Raw genomic sequence first — 19,375 nt, 5'->3', positions numbered from 1 at the left:
ATTCTAAATTTAGCCATTTGAAACATGTCCCCTTTCATTATTCATTCATTTAGTATTTATTGATTATTTATTCTGTACCAGGTACTGTCTTAGGTACAGGGGATATAGCAGTGGAAAGAAAAACCAGACCAAAATGTTTGTACTTATGGAGCTTACAGTGAATAAAATATAAAGTATGTCAGATGTTGATAAGTGCCATGGATAAAAATAAAGCAGAAAAATAAATGAAACTGTGGGAAGTGGTGATAAGGAGGTGGAATTTTAAACAGCAAAGTGACATTTAAATGGGGCTTTGCAGGAGGTGAGCAGTGGGCCATGCAGCTACCCTGGGGGAAGAGTATGCCAGAAAACACTCAGGTGGGAGCATCTCAGGAATGTACAAGCAAAAGCAAGAGGACAGGGTGGCCGAAGTGCGGTGAAAAGGGGGAAAGCAATAGGAGAGAGGGTCTTAGAGGTAGTGTTATGGGGTTAGGAGGATGGCAGATCATGTAAGACCTTGTAGGCCATAGTAGGACTTTGCTTGGTGTGAGATGGGAAGCATTGGGTAGTTTTGAGCAGGGGAATTACATGATGCAACTTATATTTTAAATGGACCACTCTGACCACTAACTTGAGAATATGAGGGACAGGACAGAAGTGGGAGACTAGTAGAGGCTTATAATAATTTAGGCAAGAGATGGAGAAAGGGGTCTGATTCTAGATATATTTTCAAGGCTGAGTTGACATGAATTCCTATTAGATTGAAGATGAGGTAATAGGATGCCAACGATGACTTCACGATTTTGACCTGAGCTACTGGAAGGGGAGAGTTACTATTTACTCAGATGGGAGGAGCAGATGTGTGTGTTCATATGTATGCATGTGTAGATGAGGTGGTGATGGGTTAGATGATTGACTTTGTATCTATTAAGGTGAAGATGCCTATTAGATATCTAAGTTGAAGGTGTCAAATGGGCATTTGGACATATGATTCTGATGCTTAGGAGAGAAATCTGAGTGGAGATATTAATCAGTGATATTCCTGCTAACTATGTTCACATACCAAAACTTGAAGTGCTCTCTTATTATGTCAATTTATAGACCTAGTCTAATTCTACTAGAATTTGAATATTGGGGGTTCCTCAAAATATGCATTAAAAATGACAATAAGAAATACATCTTTCAGAAACAGCTTTTCAGGATAACGTGTAAAAATATCCATTCACTCTAAAAAAATGTTAAAAGTTATTCATTATGGGAGCTCATCGTGTGTGTGTGTGTGTGTGTGTGTGTGTGTGTGTGTGTAGAGCGAGAGAGAGAGAGAGAGAGAGAGAGAGAGATAATTTAAAAGCAGAGACCACCTCATGGTGAGAAAAGGCCCATTCTCCATGAGTTGCCAGGTGGCTATTGCTCAAGCATAGATAGCAATTCAGAGCCAAATATAACAAGCTTGTAACATAATATAGCTAATTGAATGAACTGAAATAAAATTTGAAAAAAATTTTTTTAACAGTATTCCTAATGTTAGGACTATTTCTTGGTACATAGTGGAAATCAACAGATGTTAATTGAAATTTTGAACACATGAAAGGTCCTAATTGATGCAATTCAGTATAATACACATCTCAGTGAGACTCTTCTGGATTTCTGCATGTGGGCTATTTCTGGTCTAGGAACAGTTCCCATTTTCTTGTTGGATGCAATAACTAGTCCTAGTAAAGGTGAAATTATGTATTTGACTTTTGCATTCTTCTTTATTCATATTTTAGGTTTGGTTGACCTTGGCAGACCATTATTTGCACAGTATAGCCATTGATTGGGACAAAACCTTGCGCTTCACCTTCAATGAAAGGAGTAATCCGGATGATGACTCAATGGGAATTCAGATAGTCAAGGTAATGCCCCTGAGCTTGGCCTGTTGTCCTAACTTAGAAGGAAGATTCTAAGAGCCAGACGTTTCCTGGATAAAGCATCAAGCCTTATGGTCTGAATGTCTGTATTTTCTGTTTCTTCTTTAGTTAATAGCTTTTTAATGAAGAACTATGACTATATACATTGTCTTCAAAAGTTAGTATGTTGCCAGTTTGAATAAAATGTTTCCATTCATATTCAACTTACTTGCTCACATGACAGAAGATGAAATTTTTTTTTTTAGCACTGGTCAGTGCTGTTAACTGGATTTTCACATAAAAGTAAAGTTAAGGATAGTCCTATTACAATAATTGGGCTCTTATTAGGGTCTTTGATAATTTCTTAACTGTCAATTTATGAATATAATTAGATTGACTGGTAGGTCAATCTAATTAAACTAGCTGGTCAAGTGTTCAGACCTGGATTATTACAGTTGGTTAGAACCTGGTGCAAAAGCCAATGCTGCTGATTTGATTTGATCTATTCTTCTCTTACATAAGCCTGCAGCACATGGCTTTTAATTTTATATGAGTACGTCACAGTGTGACACTAGGCTGAGGTTTTATAAGGAAACTTGTTTCATCTAAATTTTGGTCACCACAAGATGGCTTATGTTTTGGCAGATTTGAAGTGATTTTTTTTTTTTCTGGAGGAAGTACTAACTAAAAGCTTCTTTCTGATATAATTTGGTCTGTTTCAGACACATGCTAAAAATATATTATGGAATTTTATATGGTACTAGAGGCCCGGTGCATGAAATTCGTGTGCAGGGGGGTTGTGTCCCTTAGCCCAGCCTGCACCCTCTCCAATCTGGGACCCCTCAAGGGATGTCCGACTGCCCGTTTAGGCCCAATCCTAGGATGCTAGGATCGGGCCTAAACGGGCAGTCGGACATCCCTCTCACAATCCAGGACTGCTGGCTCCCAACTGCTTGCCTGCCTGCCTTCCTGATTGCCCCTAACTGCTTCTGCCTGCCAGCCTGATCACCCCCTAACCACTCCCCTGCCAGCCTGATTGGTGCCTAACTGCTCCCCTGCCAGCCTGTTTGCCCACAGCTGCCCTCCCCTGTAGGCCTGGTCACCCCCAACTGCCCTCCCTTGCAGGCCTGGTCCCTCCCAACTGCCCTCCCCTGCTGGCTATCTTGTGGCGGCCATCTTGTGTCCACATGGGGGCAGCCATCTTGTGTGTTGGAGTGACGGTCAGTTTGCATATTATTCTTTTATTAGATAGGATTAGATAGGATAGAGGCCTGGTGCATGGGTGGGGGCCAGCTGATTTGCCCTGAAGGGTGTCCCAATCAGGGTGGGGGTTCCCTTGGGGCGTGGGGCAGCCAGGGTGAGGGGCCTGTGGTGGTTTGCAGGCCGGCCACGCCCCCCAGCGACCCAAGTGGAGGCCCTGGTATCTGGGATTTATTTATCTTCTATAATTGAAACTTTGTAGCCTTGAGTGGAGCCAAGCCTTCTCCTTGCTCGGTGGTGGCAGCCATTTTGTTAGGATTTATTTATCTTCTATAATTGAAACTTTGTAGCCTTGAGTGGAGCCAAGCCTCCTGCTTGCTCCGTGGCCGCAGCCATTTTGTTAGGATTTATTTATCTTCTATAATTGAAACTTTGTAGCCTTGAGTGGAGGCGTAGGCCAGCCAGGGTGTGCAGAAAGCTTGGCTTCCTCCATTGCTGGGGAAACCCAAGCCTCCTGCTCTCTCCGTGGCTGCAGCCATCTTGGTTGGGTTAATTTGCATACTTGCTCCTGATTGGCTGGTGGGTGTGGCTTGTGGTTGTAGTGGAGGTATGGTCAATTTGCATATTGCTCTTTTATTAGATAGGATGCTTGAAAAGCCTTTACATTTTGACATTTCAGCTGTTTATTTGGAATTTCAGAATGTGTTTCACACAGATGAAGTATTGCGTATTTGAAATTTTTTTTTTCTGTTTAAATTGTAAATTAAGGCAATGCACATTTAATAACGATCACATTATTAAGAGGATCTTTTATCTTTGAAGTGAATACTATGTCAGTAAAATGACTTCAGCTCCTGAAAATCATAGTCTCTGCCTGGTAATAAAATTGTGGATATTGCCCTGATTAAATGTTAAATTTTTGTCTGTTTTACACAGATTTATAAAAGAATTTGGATAGAATAATTTTTCTGTTTTAGACAGAATAATTCTTCTGTCCCTCTACAATACAGGTTGCATTTTTTGCTATTTTGGTTTTGTTCCTTAATACTACTTGGAGTTTTGATAGCTAAATAAACTTTATATCCTTTTCTGTAGAAAGAAGTAATGTTGGCATGTATCATACATATATTGAAATGAATTGTTTTATACCAGATATTTATTAAATAAACTGCCAACTTATATGAAATTTTGTTAATTCTAAGTCTTTCTTTGTGTTAATTCTGAAAACACTTTAAGTAGAAAATTTGCCTGACTGTAATTCCTCTTGAAAATGTGTAAGCATATTAGAAAACATTAGGCAGAAAAGGAAAGGAATTTCTTTTGACCCATGTTGCATATACAATTTTAAAAAAACTACAGTCCATGTTGATAACCTACTTAATGCTAAGGCAAAGAAATAACTACCGTTTTTGTTTTTATTTTTTGGTTTTGAGAGAGAGAGTATAGTGCAGCCGTGGGCAAACTATGGCCTGCGGGCCGGATCCGGCCCGTTCGGCTGTTCTATCCGGCCCACGGAGCCGAAAGAGCGGAAGGTTCTCTTGCTCTCCCCTCCGCTCCTTTACTTTGAATTTATATTAGTTCACACAAACACTCCATCCATCTTTTGTTCCGGCCCTCCGGTCCAGTTTAAGAACCCATTGTGGCCCTCGAGTCAAAAAGTTTGCCCACCCCTGGTATAGTGACTCTAAAAAATAATGTTTTCCTCTTATTTTAGGATCTTCACCGCACAGGCTGCAGTTCTTACTGTGGCCAGGAGGCTGAGCAAGACAGGGTTGTGCTGAAGCGGGTCCTATTGGCCTATGCCCGATGGAACAAGAATGTTGGGTACTGCCAAGGCTTTAACATCCTGGCTGCACTAATTCTGGAAGTGGTGGAAGGCAATGAAGGGGATGCTCTGAAAGTGAGTATCAGGCTCTGAAGAAGGCAGCTGAAATTCTTCAGAGAGTTAAATATTGGAACACTAATTTCTCTTCTCTGATGCCCACTTTCTTCCAAGGTGTTTGCCACACCTTCTTAATTACCCATGATACCATTTCTCCCAGGTTAAAGCCAGGTCAAGTGACAGACTCATGTAGCTACCAAATGTGAAGAGGATGATTAGGTGTTTAGATTCACTTACAGGACATCTATTTTTAAAGCAAGTTAGTTATTAATTATATTAATACTTATTGTTGCATAACAAATTAGCTGCTTAAAACAGCAAACTTGGTATTACCTCACTGTTCCTTTGAGTTAGGAATCTGGGCGTGGCTTAACTGGCTGAGTCACATGATTGTGGCATTCAAACTGTTGACTGGGGTGTGGTCTCATCTGAAGGCCTGACTAGGTGGGAGCATTCACTTCCAAGTGCATTTATGTGGTTGCTGGAAAGCTTTAATTCCTCACAGGTCTTGGACTGAGGGCCTCAGTTCCTTGCTGGCTATTGGTCGGAGCCCTTTTTTAGTTCTGCTTTGTGGGGCTCACCATTGTGCAACATTCTGGTTGGTATCCCTCAGTGAGCAAGAGAGTGAGCAACACAGAAGAGATTAAGTTACAGATTTGAAGCCTGTATATCAGAAGTCACTTTTCATCATTTTCCCCACATTCTGTTCATTAGGAACCAGTCACTAGGTCCAGCCCATGCTCCAGGGAAAGGGCTTATGTAAGAGTATGACTCTCAGGAGGTGGGGAATCCCTAGGGTCATGGTAGAAACTGCCTACTCCACCAGTTATCCTGAATTCTGGTTGGATCTTATTAGATTGCTTTATTCTTGCATATCTGGGATGAGGTATGGAGGAGGTAGGCTGAGAGTGAATGTCTATGATGGAAGCAGTTTGCTTGGAGAAAGGTTATGGAAGCGAATAATATTTTAATCTTCGATGCCTAGGGCCTTTATTAGTAAAAAATAAATTAATTCTGAAAACACTTCGAGATGGGACACTAGCAGTTTAAGCATGTAGGTCTGAATGTGATTCAGTGAATCACCAGAAATAAGTCTTCAGGAGGAATGAAGCATTTTACACTTGGGAGATGACCACAGCCTTCCTTGCTTGGGGCAATATGGGGTTGCTTCTTCTTCTTTGAATCCTCAAGACTGCTGTTGATTGCAGTGCTTTGTGACAGATGGGATGGTTATTTAGTCTTCGTATTCAAGAGCACCTACCCCCACCACACTCCCATTCTTTGTTTGACTGTGGCAAATACCATTGTGATATTCTCAACCACTGACTATTTCTGATATGGAAAGATAAGCAAATTTCCTCCATTTTATACACATCATGGTGGAATTAATTATAAAGCCAGCCTGACATGATCTCAATCTGTATTCACCCTCTCACTTTTTCCATTCATGTATTTAAGGAAACAGCTTTGAAGCTACTTGTTCATCAAATAGGCAGGGGTGGACGGGGGAGGCAGTGACAAATCAAATACATGACTTTAAAACATTTTTTATTCAGAAGCAATTTTGTTTACTTAATCTATCAGATTTAGTTATTTTTCCCCCCAGATTTTACTTGTATTACTATAAAATGGGAACTGTTCTATTGAAAAGCTGAAATAAACAATTCAGGTTGGGGGTGGGGTAGGAAGGTTTGGGGAAAGGGTTATAATGCCAATCAAATCATGAAAGGACTCAGTGATGGTACTTGAGAAAGTAAAAAGTCACATAAAAAGATGGATTAAATAAAGCTCAGAAACAGAACATTTAAGAAAATGAACTTTGTGGAATGAAATGACATTATCATCATTTAGGAATCAGGTTAGGCAATTAATGTGCAGGGAAAGGTTGGGTTTATGAAGAAACACTTCTGATGCAAAGGAAAATATTGGGTGTTGGTGTTTTTCCAACGGCTATTTTGGCCTCTGCAAGTTGTAATTAGTAATGAAATATATAATTTATTAAATGGAGGCAAACCATTTTCTTTCCTTTTTTGCACTTAGTAACTTTTATTTTTGGTGAGGTGTCTGTTAAGGTTTTTGGGCCATTTTTTAATCAAGTTGGTTTTTTGTTTGTTTTTAAAGCTTGTTTTCTTATCATTGAGTTTTAAGAGTTCTTTGTGTATTTTGGATGACAGTCCTTTATCAGATGAATCTGTTGAAAGTATTTTCTCCCTGACTGTGGCTTGTCTTCTAATTCACTTTCACAGAGCAGAAGTTTTTAATTTTAATGCAATCTAGCTTATTAGTATTTCCTGCATGGATTATGCCTTTGGTGTTGTGTTATATCTAAAAAGTCATTCCCATACCCAGGATCATCTAGGCTATGCTATCATCTAGGAATTTTATAGTATTGCATTATTACATTTAAGTCTATGATCTCTGTTGAGACAGTTTTTGTGCAGGGTGTAAGGTTTGTGTCTAGATTCAATTTGTTTTGCATTTGGATGTCCTGTTGTCTCAGCAACATTTGTTGAAGAGACTATCTTTGCTCCCCTCCCTTCCTTCCTTCCTTCCTTCCTTCCTTCCTTCCTTCCTTCCTTCCTTCCTTCCTTCCTTCCTTCTTTTTTTTTAAAGATGCAATGTTTGGTCTTTGAAATACAGTAGTGGGTGGAGTGACATTGCTGACATAAGACATAGCCGGCTCTTAGGTCTTACATCCGACTTTGAGATGCTTTTGGATAGAGAATTTTATTGTGTCACAGAATTACTATGAGAATTGGTAATTTCTTTGTTGTTTTCTTGTTTTTGTGTAATCTTGAGGTTCATAGTTTTTTCATAAAAACTTAAATATTTTTCTCAGTCTTACATAACTTACCTTCGATGAAAAGCGATCCTGTACGTCCTCCTCTCTTTACCCATGGCGTGCGAAGTCTGCCCGGGCGCTGTGCTGTGCTGGAAACTCACTCCCCCCTCGCCTGGCCTGGGCACTCCCAGACCTCCTCCCTCGACACGGATTGAATATACTCTTTTTACTGCTAAATTACCATTTTCAGAGTGATGATACATTTACCTGGTAAATTCTGTCCCTATATAGGAAGGCTATCGTAGCTCCCTGGGCCTTCCAATTCCTGGAATAAAGGCCTCAAAGGGAGCGGGGGGGGGGGGTCGGGGGAGGGTGCTTCTTGAGAATATGTCTCTACCCTTATTGACTTAGTTAAAACTCTGACCTTAAAAATAGAAATTATAAGCCAGGGATGAGAGGAAAATGGGCCATTGGCCGTCTGGGAGATAATTTTTGGGGGAAATTAGGTTTTGCAAAATGATGAAAATCAAAATGTGAGACAGCTGCTTTCCACCAACATAAAGGGCCAGCTGTGATTTTGTTCTCAGTTTTGGTTTTCTTGTGCTCTGGAGAATGAGCAGGTCTTCTGGCAGGGAGGGCATGTGAAGAGCATGTGGAACACGTGTTTTGCTGGGCCGTTCCAGTGATTCTTGACTTCTTAGAAAAGGTAACGCAAATAAAAAAATCAGAATGAAAATAGTAATTTGAAGAACTTACGTGTGAGACACCCTTAGGAAGGAACCTAGATTTTAAAAGTATCATTTGTTAAACAAAACCTTGTTGCATTCTCCCAGGAAAGGAAAGTGGACAAAGAGCCCACATCAGTTATTCTGATAACCCAGGTTGAGGGTAAGTGAATCCTGAGACGGGCTTCAGGGGGGCATTTTGTGATGGGCCAGTCTTGGTTTTCGTAGTCAAGTTGGAAAACTGCTGACTTCAGGGAGCCAGTAGTGGGATTCCTGCTGGCTGCTGCTGAAGCATGTGCTCCATCTCGTACTTCTCAGAACGAGGCTGAGGGTTGTCTGACCACAGTCACTCCTGGGTAGCCTCAGGTCTAGCGGCCCATGTAGAAATTGTAGACCGTAGCAGTCTGTGGGTCTGAGCTGCTTTGATAACTTACTTAGATAATTATGAATTATCTAGATAATTATGGCACATGCTCTTCACTCAGGGTGGAGATGAGCCTTGAAGATGCAGAACATTTGGTAATGACACATTTAAACGATAGTGTGCTCTGGCTAACTACGTTTTATCCACTTGAATATGTTTTCTATATTTTTCTTCAGATTATGATTTACCTTATTGACAAGGTACTTCCCGAGAGCTATTTTGTCAATAATCTCCGGGCATTGTCTGTGGATATGGCTGTCTTCAGAGACCTCTTGAGACTGAAGCTCCCTGAATTATCTGAGCACCTGGACACTCTTCAGAGAACTGCAAACAAGGAGAGTGGAGGTAGTGATGATTCAATGCTATTATACCTTCGAAATTTTTTACTTCTCTGACTCCACTGTACATATGAGCCTACACCTTGAATGGAAATATATCTTTTCAGGTAGTTCTGTTGATGAGAGTTTGATGCACTGAAATAGATTTTTAGAGAATGGAAACAAAATGAAACAAACAAAAAAAAATCAATATAGGGCTACATATTGAACCTTTGAATGGTCATAGTTAGGAAATTGGTCAAGAACCTCATACGTCACCAGTACCAGATCAACCACGAAATCTGTTGTCTTTTAGATGAAGAAGGGTGTACATGTCTCGCCATCGAGTTAAACTTCTCTAAGCTGGCACCAAATCTATAGGCATTTTTAAAGCTGAGCCGCAGGTACCATTTAGCACACACTGTGGTTTTTCCTGAAGCACTGAGGTTATGGAAGAGTGGAATATGTATTTTCATAAAGTTGTAGGAGATAAATTGAATTGAAATGTTTAATGTTACTTTTATTGATTCATGCTAAGGGTATGCAGATTTACTTGAGATGAATGGGCCAGTTCTTGCTGGAGAAGGAGCTCCAGGAAGAACTTGAACCCTGAAGGAAGGCGCTGGGCTGAATAAGGTGGCGACGGAGACGGCTCTACTACAGCTCTGAGAGTCACCGCCTCCAGCAGGCCTCAGCCAGCTTTCCGGATGACCTAAGCTAGTGCTGTAGTTTCACCCCTGCCTGCACTTCCCTGGCTGTGCTCAGGGGACCAGAAAGAAGAGTCAGAAGTGTATTGTGTTTCCTGTAAATGGTTGCCAGTTACTGGCCACACATTTAAACCTAGGAAGATATTAAATGATTTTGAGCACCTAATCTGTGATTAAAATACACTGGAAATTTTAGTGACACCTGGGTGTCTCTAAGCATTTCCTTCTAAATCATTTGAATAATCTTATTTAATTTGGCTGTGCAGTATAATTATGCACCTGTGTGGATTTCATAAAACTCCTGGGTCGAACAACCTTAACCTGTCCCCTAGTCAGACATGCTGTACTGGGGTCCATGATTTTCCCCAAGTGCTCTGCATTGGCCTACAAGGGGTGACCTCAGATTCTAGTCTCTGGGAAGAGATGCTCCCTTTGTTCCTAGGTAAGAAGGAAGAAAACGAGGGCAGGAGAACAGATCTCTTTTTGCTTATACTTAGGTAAATGCATATTCTTACTGTAATTAGGAGGGAGAAGCAGTCCCCATATATAAATTTTATTTCACTAAAACACATACTTACGCCATCACAGGAAATGAGAGAGAGCTCTGTGTTTTTTAGTGAATTTAGAAACTTCAAAGTGAGCTGGATCTCAGATATTTAAAACTGTGTAGTTTAGTTCAACGTATTTTAAAATTTCATGTTGTTTAATCTCTAGATATTTGGGGGTTTTCCAGCTATCTTTCTCTAATTGATTTGTAGTTTAATTCCATTGTGGTCTGAGAACTACGTATACTTTAAAAAGTAGACAAGCAATTCCTAATGAGCAATTTTACTTTTATGAGCAGCATTTGAATAAAAGTGGGCTTTAGGATATTTTGGAAATCGGTGTTTGCTTTCGAGGGACTAAAATGGTTTTTTTTAATCTCATTTTTGGTGAGGAAAACATTCTCCTTAATTTTCAGCACCCCATAATAGGTAGAACCAAATTAAGCATTAGGTTAAGATTTCTGAAGTACCATAAAGAATTTGTGAAGTTCATATTATTGAGATCTTTATTAAATACACCTATGTTCTTCTAGAAAAAGGAAGGAAAAAAAAAGGCAAGAACCATATTTTAGCCCCATAAACAAATCAGTCAGGAAAAGTAACACAGTTAGGTGGACTTGGGAGACTGAAAGAGGGCGCCTTTATATCTTGCAAACTCAATTCTGAAGAAATGGAGTGTTTGTTTTATTTCAGGTGGATATGAGCCCCCGCTCACGAATGTCTTCACGATGCAGTGGTTTCTGACTCTCTTCGCCACATGCCTCCCTAACCACACCGTTTTAAAGATTTGGGATTCTGTCTTTTTTGAAGGTTCGGAAATCATCCTAAGGGTGTCGCTGGCTATCTGGGCAAAGTTGGGAGAGTAAGTGACTGCCCCCTTCTCTTCTGTTCTGTGGTGTTGGGGGCCTTGAGCAGTTTTTATGCTCTAACATGTAAAGCATCGATAATTAAGTGTGAGGAAAAGAGGAAGTTGTGAACTTTGTGCAGTGGCTTTAGCCTTCTGGGATCTCAGCTGGCACATTCTTTTTTTTTTTTTTAATCTTTATTGTTGAAAGTATTACATAGGTCCTCCCTTTTCCCCCATTAACTTCTTCCAGCCTACTCCCGTCCTTCCCCACCCCAGGCCCTCACCACCCCCTTGTCTGTATTCCCCGGTTATGCATATATGCATACAAATTCATTGGTTGATGGCTTCCCACTCACCCTCCCCTGCTGACACATTCTTGATTGTTGGGGACAGATGGCATCTACTTTAGAGAAGGGGGCAGGCTTGTTCAGGCCTGGAATTCTCCTCCTCCTCCTAGTGTTTGTCCAGCTGGCTTACTCTTTGTCAGCATCTCTCTGGACACTAGTTTTGAAGAGGGAGACTTGAGGAACTGTGAGGTCCGGAAAGAAGTAGGTGGATTTGTTGGTTAATGCCACAATTTGGATTATGTTTGAATCTTTATTATTTATTGTGTCCAGCCTTGTAGGGCTGTGATGAAATTAAATGAGATAATATATCTAAGGTGTCTAGCAAGGTGCTTGGTAGTCAGTAGAGCATAGGGAACTTCTTTCCTTTCATCAAGAATTAACACTGTGTGGGTGAATCTATTACAACCAAACACACCACTAAAGAGATTTTACTTATGTTCTTTACTAGCAGCTGGGCTGAAAAAACTAGGGTGTTTTCACCCATGTTGACTATATTATGACTATTATATTAAAATTCTACCTTTTTGGTAATGGAAGAAATACAGGGGTGGGCAAAAGTAGGTTTACAGTTGTGAGTACATGAAACAGTTTATTCTTGTATTATTATTTATTGTATTATTTTCCATATGAACAACAGTAAATCTACTTTTGCCAATCCCTGTATTAGGATGAAATTGTTATAGTGGTAACTTAAGATACAGAGGTGGTTTTTTTTTCTGTCAGAAGTTTGGTGTGTTTTTTGTTTTTTTGTGTGTTTGTTTTTTATAGCACAAGGTGGAGATTTATTGAAGAACAAGTACAGATTCCCATGTGGGGAGGGGGAAGAGTCCCACAAAATGGGACTCTCAAGTAGGGAGGGGGAAGAGTCCCACAGAACTGACTCCCATGTAGGGAGGGGGAAAAGGGTCCCACAGAACTGATTCCCATGGAGGGAGGGGGAAAAGGGTCCCACAGAACTGATTCCCATGGAGGGAGGGGGAAGAGTCCCACAGAACTGACTCCCATGGAGGGAGGGGGAAGAGTCCCACAGAACTGACTCCCATGTAGGGAGGGGGAAAAGGGTCCCACAGAACTGATTCCCATGTAGGGAGGGGGAAAAGGGTCCCACAGAACTGATTCCCATGGAGGGAGGGGGAAGAGTCCCACAGAACTGACTCCATGTAGGGAGGGGGAAGAGTCCCACAGAACTGACTCCCATGTAGGGAGGGGGAAAAGGGTCCCACAGAACTGATTCCATGTAGGGAGGGGGAAGAGTCCCACAGAACTGACTCCCATGTAGGGAGGGGGAAAAGGGTCCCACAGAACTGATTCCATGTAGGGAGGGGGAAGAGTCCCACAGAACTGACTCCCATGTAGGGAGGGGGAAGAGTCCCACAGAACTGACTCCATGTAGGGAGGGGGAAGAGTCCCACAGAATGGGACTCTCATGTAGGGAGGGGGAAGAGTCCCACAGAACTGACTCCCATGTAGGGAGGGGGAAGAGTCCCACAGAATGGGACTCCCATGGAGGGAGGGGGAAGAGTCCCCTGGTGTGTTTTTTAAATTATCACCTGCGGATATTTTCCCATTGATTTTTAGACAGAGTGGAAGAGAGGGAAAGACAGAGAGAAACATCGATGTGAGAGAAACATACCTATTGGTTGTCTCCTGCATGTGCCAATCTCAACGATGGTACATGCCCTTGACCGGAATGGAACCCGGGACCCTTCAGTCCCCAGGCCAAGGCTCTCTCCACTGAACCAAACCGGCTAGGGCTCACTGACAGTGTTTTGTTTCAAAAACATTTTAGCCTTTTAATGTATAAATTGTTTTCTGGGAGACTTAAAGCATTTTTTATTTTTTTTTGTAAGAAAGATCCACCAACTATTGATTCAAGGATTTTAAAAAAATCATGATTGGGTGTATTTTTAAACATCCCAGAGCTCCTACAATTGTTTTATTGTAGGTTACTTTTCAGTAGCAAATAAATTCATTGTGGGGGATTTGGTGTGCTATTTACTTATCTTTTATTTTTTTATCCTCACCTGGGGTTATTTTTTCTATTTTTTTAAAGAGAGTGCTGGAGGGAGAGAGAAGGTGGGGAGGAGAGAGAGAGAGAGAGAGAGAGAGAGAGAGAGAGAGAGAGAGAGAGAGAGAGAGAAAGAGAGAGAAACATTGTTGTGAGAGTGACACAATGATTGGCTGCCTCCAGTTTGCACTCTGACTGGGATCAGGATTGAGCCTGTAGCCGAGGTACATGCTCTTGACCTGTTATTGAACCCTTGACCTTTCAGTCCATAGGCTGACATTCTAACCACTGAGCAAACCGGCCAGGGTTTTGCTTATCTTTTTCAGTTTCTCCTATTATCTGCCTCTTTTTGTAGTAGTGTACTTCCAACCTACTCTACATCTTGTAAGTTCTTTGAGCTTTGATAGTTTCTCTGGGTGTGATAGTCCAGTTACTGAGTAACTAGCTTATCCTGTATAATAAAAGGGTAATATGCAAATTGACCGAACGGCAGAATGACCAGTCGCTATGACACACACTGACCACCAGGGGGGCAGATGCTCAATGCAGGAGCTGCCCCTTGGTGGTCAGTGGGCTCCCACAGGGGGAGCGCTACTCAGCCAGAAGCTGGGCTCATGGCTGGCTAGCGCAGGAGCCTCTCCCACCTCTGTGGCAGTTGGACATCCCCTGAGGGCTCCTGGACTGTGAAAGGGCTCAGGCTGGGCTGAGGGACCCCCCGCCACCCCCCGCAGTGCACAATGTCATGCACCGGGCCTCTAGTAGGATCATAATAGTAAAGCCCTTTATGCTGACTCAGTTATAGTCACCTTGGATTGGTTCTTGATTATGTGGCAGGAGGAAAAGAGGTGATTCTGGTTTTATTCCCATCTATTCATTATCTGTAGGATTAGAATTTAGTCATATTGTCATTCCAGGGATGTCACATTGTTGAAAAGGTAATGGCTACACTTTTAAGTCCAATATTCATTGAGTGCTTGCAATGGACAGGCATTGATCTGAGCACTCTTACATGTAAAACTAACTCCTTTGGTACTCACCATCATCCTATGAGTGGCTCCTACTATTATCTCCATTTTACAGATGTGGGAACTGAGGCACAGAGAAGTTAATTGCCCAGGGTCACCCAGTTAGAAGTGGAAGGGCCTGTTTTTGAACCCAGGTCCCTTTGCTCTGGAATCTGTGATTTTAATAATGTGAATATACTGATAATATATGGCTACTATTTATGCAGTTCAGAGGATATATGAATCAGACTGGCAGAATTTTAAATGTTTCAGAGCCTTTGTTCACTATAATTCTACATGTTTTGAGTGTGGAACTTGTTAAGCAGAAGGAAAGGCAACCAACATACATCAAGTGCCTAGAGTGCCATCATTACGTTAGATAGTGTAAACACATGGTCTCATTCATCCTGCCCGTAGCCCTGTGAAGCAGGTGGGACTTAAACCTGGATCTTTTTGACTCCAGTGCCTGTGCTCTTCCCCACAAACTGTCCCTTGGGAAAATCATAAACAGCAGGTAGGTGATCTCCAGTTATGTATGCCTGAGTAACATATGTGCCCTGTGTATGGTTATCCATGGAACCTCTCCTTTCCCTTCTGCAACTTGAATGTCACCCTCTCACTCACACCAAGGGCACTTTTACAATATGTAAGTTGTAGAGCAGCAGCTCACCTTCCCTGGCATCTCTTTTACCTGTCCTTTCTCCTCTGGCCCTGCTGCTCTGGCTCGCTCCCTCATCACCTCATGCCTGGCCTGTCTTGGTGTGTCTTCCCTGGTTTCCCCATCATACCCACACTTGCCATGACCTCCAGGCTGACCTTGCCAAGGGCATATCTGTTCCCACACTCCCATGTGATCATTGCCCTGAAGGGGCTCATCTGGCAGGTGTGACCTTCAGTGCCCTCTTGTCTGCAGCTCTCCCTGGCTCCATCCTGGCCCTGGGGAGCCACTTGCAGATTCTTGGGTAGGGCCTGCCGCTGTCTCCTGCCTCCTTGCCATCAAAATACTTTTCCTTCCTTGTCAACCTGGAGAATATTTTTTCAAAATTAATCTTCAGCATTATTTCTCTTCCTCATCCCCCCAGGGTAAACGTAACCACTTTTTTATTGATGCCCACATGCTACTTTGTATTTTTGTAATAACACCTCAACAGTTCATCTCATTTATTTATTTACCTGATTGTGGCAGTGAGATTTGAACAGCACTCCAGAGCCTGAAGTTTTCCCGTCATCTTATTTTTTGGGGAGGGCTCTATGAAAATCCCCCAACATCAGCGTACATCCTAGTGTATCTTGTGGTTGGTGGGCCAGTAGAGTCATCCTCCTACACAGCGGATGTCATGGTAGATAGAACAGATGCACCGTGCTCTTTGTTTCGGACCACTCCTTTTTTTTTTCTCTCAAGAAGAAGGATTAACGTGTACCCTGCCTCACAGGTTGCCAGGTAACAGCTTCTTTATTTACATGTGGAAACAAACGTAAGAAGCAGGGTGCGATCTCCAGCTAGCAGCGGTGCCCTGAGAAGAACTGAAAAAATTCTGCCTGTGAAAGCATCCTGTGGACTGATGAAATATACAGATAAAGTTCTAGTATTTCTCATCTTTTATTTCTACTGTGGTTTGGTTTCAGTCTATCAGTGAGACCACGGTTTGTAGATTAACAGCAACAGATTTCCTCCTGGAGATAATTGTTCTTCAGATCTAATTTCATGGTTATGATTTCTCATCAGTGGTGGGTATTCTGATGTGTAAAATGTGTCACATGGAAGCAGTAAAAGTGCCACCGGTAGGGCTGGGAGGCTGGGGAGCCGTGTAGGAAAGATGGGAACTCAACCCATAATAAGTACCTCCGAGTTGCCGTGGGTATTTTATCTTTCTCTGTATATGGCAGGCTGTATAGTGAGTGTGTCCCAGTATTTTGATTTTTGTTGATTGCTAGTGTTACTGATTTGATGGCCAGAGGCCACATATCCTGTCGGACCGGGAGCATGTACCTGATAGACAGCATGGGTGTCTGACACAATTCCTTGTTCTGTCCTTCTGCTTCTAGGCAGATAGAAAGCTGTGAAACGGCAGATGAATTCTACAGCACCATGGGGCGCCTCACCCAGGAGATGCTAGAGCATGATCTTCTAGAAAGCCATGAACTCATGCAGGTGAGTGCGCAGCTCGGCCCCGCCTTGGCTCAGGGACTCGGGCACTGTGGGAACAAGCAGTCCAGAGCAGTGGTCTCGGGAAAAGTATTTGACCAGCCTTCAGATTCAATTTTTCAATTGATCAAGAGTCTATATATAATTTGATAAGAATCTTAACCATGTCACAAGAGGAAAAAAGAAATGAATAATCGATGTTTATTGTGGCTTTCATTCAAACTTGTTGCTTAAAAATCATGAGCTGCAATACAAAAATAAATTTAAAAAACGGAGGGATAAAACCCCAAATCATCTGATGCTAATAACTCTACAAGGAGTTATTCTCAATCTGATTCTTAGCCTTTTAAGGGGAGACTTGTGGGGGTGAAGTAATTTTTGGGGGGAGGAATTACTGAGGCTTAGAAGGGAGATTGTTGTAATCAGCACTTTGGTTTGCTTTGCCCACATTTTCAACTGATGTTATATGTGAATCATAAATTTCAACATGAAAGACTTGAAGGGTTTTGTTACTTTGCAGCATGTTACTCTATCTCAATATCATATTTACCAAGTCACTCAGACAGAAGAGCGTGAGTATAGAAAAGAGCAGATTTGCTAACTCTGTCTCTTCCATTAGGTTCTGTAACATAACTTGATCTCCATTCTCCGATGCTTCTGACCACTTTCCTCCTGGTTCTTCCTCGTGCCCACTGACCAACTGTAGGTCTTTCCAAGGTTGTCCTCGTGCCTTGGTTACTTCCTCTCTCTCTCCTTTTTCTTGTTTTCATAGTTTATTTTTATGTTGGGTTCCATGCCTGAAGTCAATTTTGGGGCCCAGCCAACAGGTTAGAAAACAAACACTCAAGCCCTGATTTAGGACATAAGACGTATGGAGCTTCCATTCCTTTATTCCTGTCCCGGCACCGCAGCTCCTTTTTAGAATTCCCAATGTTTAGCAGAAAGTTACTGATTTGTTGAGAATATTGACCACTTAATATAACTTCATTGAATATTGATATTTTTTAGTTCAGCTTTTCTTTCCATTCGTATCTCTTTTCTTCCTTCCTGTGTGCCTTAGAGGAGGAAGTGTTCTGATACTGACATCTTTGATTGATTTCAGCTCTTCTCACATTGCCATTGCTCCATCTCTCTCTCTCTCTCTCTCTCTCTCTCTCTCTCTCTCTCTCTCTCTCTCGGAGGGAAGTACCTTTTATTGCACTTCCCTCGGTGTGCCAGGTCCATGCCTGACATTTTCTTTTACATAATTTTCTTTTTTAATATATATATTTTTTATTTCAGAGAGGCAGGGAGAGAGAGAGAGAAAGAGAGAGAGAGAGATAGAAACATCAATGATGAGAGAAAATCATTGATCGGTTGCCTACTGCATGCCTCACACTGGGGTCGAGCCCCCAACCTGGGCATGTGCCCTGACTGGGAATCGAACAGTACCTCCTGGTTCATAGGTCAACGCTCAGTCACTGAGCCATGCCAGCTGGGCTACATCGTTTTCTTTTACAACATTCATAGATGATGTTCCTCCTCCCAGATTCCCTCTGCTCTAATACAATCAGCATTTTGCTGCCAGAGTAATAGTCTAAACTTACTGCTTTGCCCATTTCATTATTATTCATAAAACCTTCAGTGCTTTCTTGTTATTAACTATAGGAAATAAAATGCTTCAGCCTTGTTTCCGAGGTTCTATATTAACCTCTGCAAAGATTTATTGAATATCTCTACATGTCAGAAGTCTTCCTTGGCCCTGACCAGTGTGGCTCAGTTGGTTGGAGCATTGTACCATACACCAAAAGGTCTCGGGTTGGATTCCCAGGGAGGGGACATATTCAGGTTATGGGTTCAATCCTGCATTGGGGCGTGTGCAGGAGGCAACTGATGTATCTTTCTCATATGGATGTTTCTCTGTTTCCCTCTTCCTCTCTCTCTAAAATCAGTAAAAATCTATCCTTAGGTGAGGATTAAAAAAAAATCTTCCTTGAAGACTAATAGCAGTTGGTCAGGCTCTGTGTGTGCATGTGTGTGCACGTGCACATATACATGGGTGTACATACATGTAAGTGTGTATATGTGTGTATGTGTTGGAGGCAGTGGTGCAGAGCAGAGAGGCTGTTCCTGGTGGAGGGGGGTAGGGTGAGTAAAAGCATGGCAGTGGAAACCTCTGTTGTGTGTGAAGGAAACTACAAGGAGTTTGGTATTCAGGGAAGGGTTATAGGAGACCTCAACCCGTGTTGAGGGGCTTGGCCTTGATCTTTTAGGTCGGTGGGTTGTGAAATGGAGTTCTTGAGCTTGCTGGAGTTCTAGGACTTCTGTGGAGCCTTCAGAAAGGGAAGAACAACTGTGGAGCTGAAAGGTTTTAAGGAGAGGAGGGAAAGGGTCTGAGTTATTTCTTATGTCGACTACATGGGCAGCTCTGTGAAGGGTGGACTTGACGGGGTCATGTTTGATAGCACGAGGCCTGTGCGGAGCACTAAAGGGTAGAAACAAAAATGGAATAGAGACAATACATAGAAGGTGAAGTTGATAGGACTTGGCCACAGAAACTATATGGTCTGATGAAGGAAGAAATGGAGGGGACA

At 42.1% G+C, this 19,375-nt stretch overlaps 1 protein-coding gene across 3 annotated transcripts in view; it reads left to right on the top strand.

The window, feature by feature from the left end:
* Window positions 1–19,375, top strand: part of TBC1D30 (TBC1 domain family member 30) — a 90,363-nt gene that overhangs the window by 51,621 nt on the left and 19,367 nt on the right. For all 3 annotated transcript variants that reach the window (XM_080662494.1, XM_080662495.1, XM_080662496.1), the window contains 5 exons: window positions 1,749–1,874; window positions 4,783–4,968; window positions 9,058–9,226; window positions 11,144–11,312; window positions 16,703–16,808. In XM_080662494.1, the coding sequence (XP_080518620.1) occupies window positions 1,749–1,874; window positions 4,783–4,968; window positions 9,058–9,226; window positions 11,144–11,312; window positions 16,703–16,808 (756 nt within the window). The remainder of the gene's footprint in view (window positions 1–1,748; window positions 1,875–4,782; window positions 4,969–9,057; window positions 9,227–11,143; window positions 11,313–16,702; window positions 16,809–19,375) is intronic.

Source organism: Plecotus auritus (assembly GCF_963455305.1).
Source record: "Plecotus auritus genome assembly, chromosome: 3".
Taxonomy (NCBI): Eukaryota; Metazoa; Chordata; class Mammalia; order Chiroptera; family Vespertilionidae; genus Plecotus; species Plecotus auritus.
Note: the sequence above shows the minus strand (reverse complement) of the source record. Positions and strands in the feature narration are given on the sequence as shown.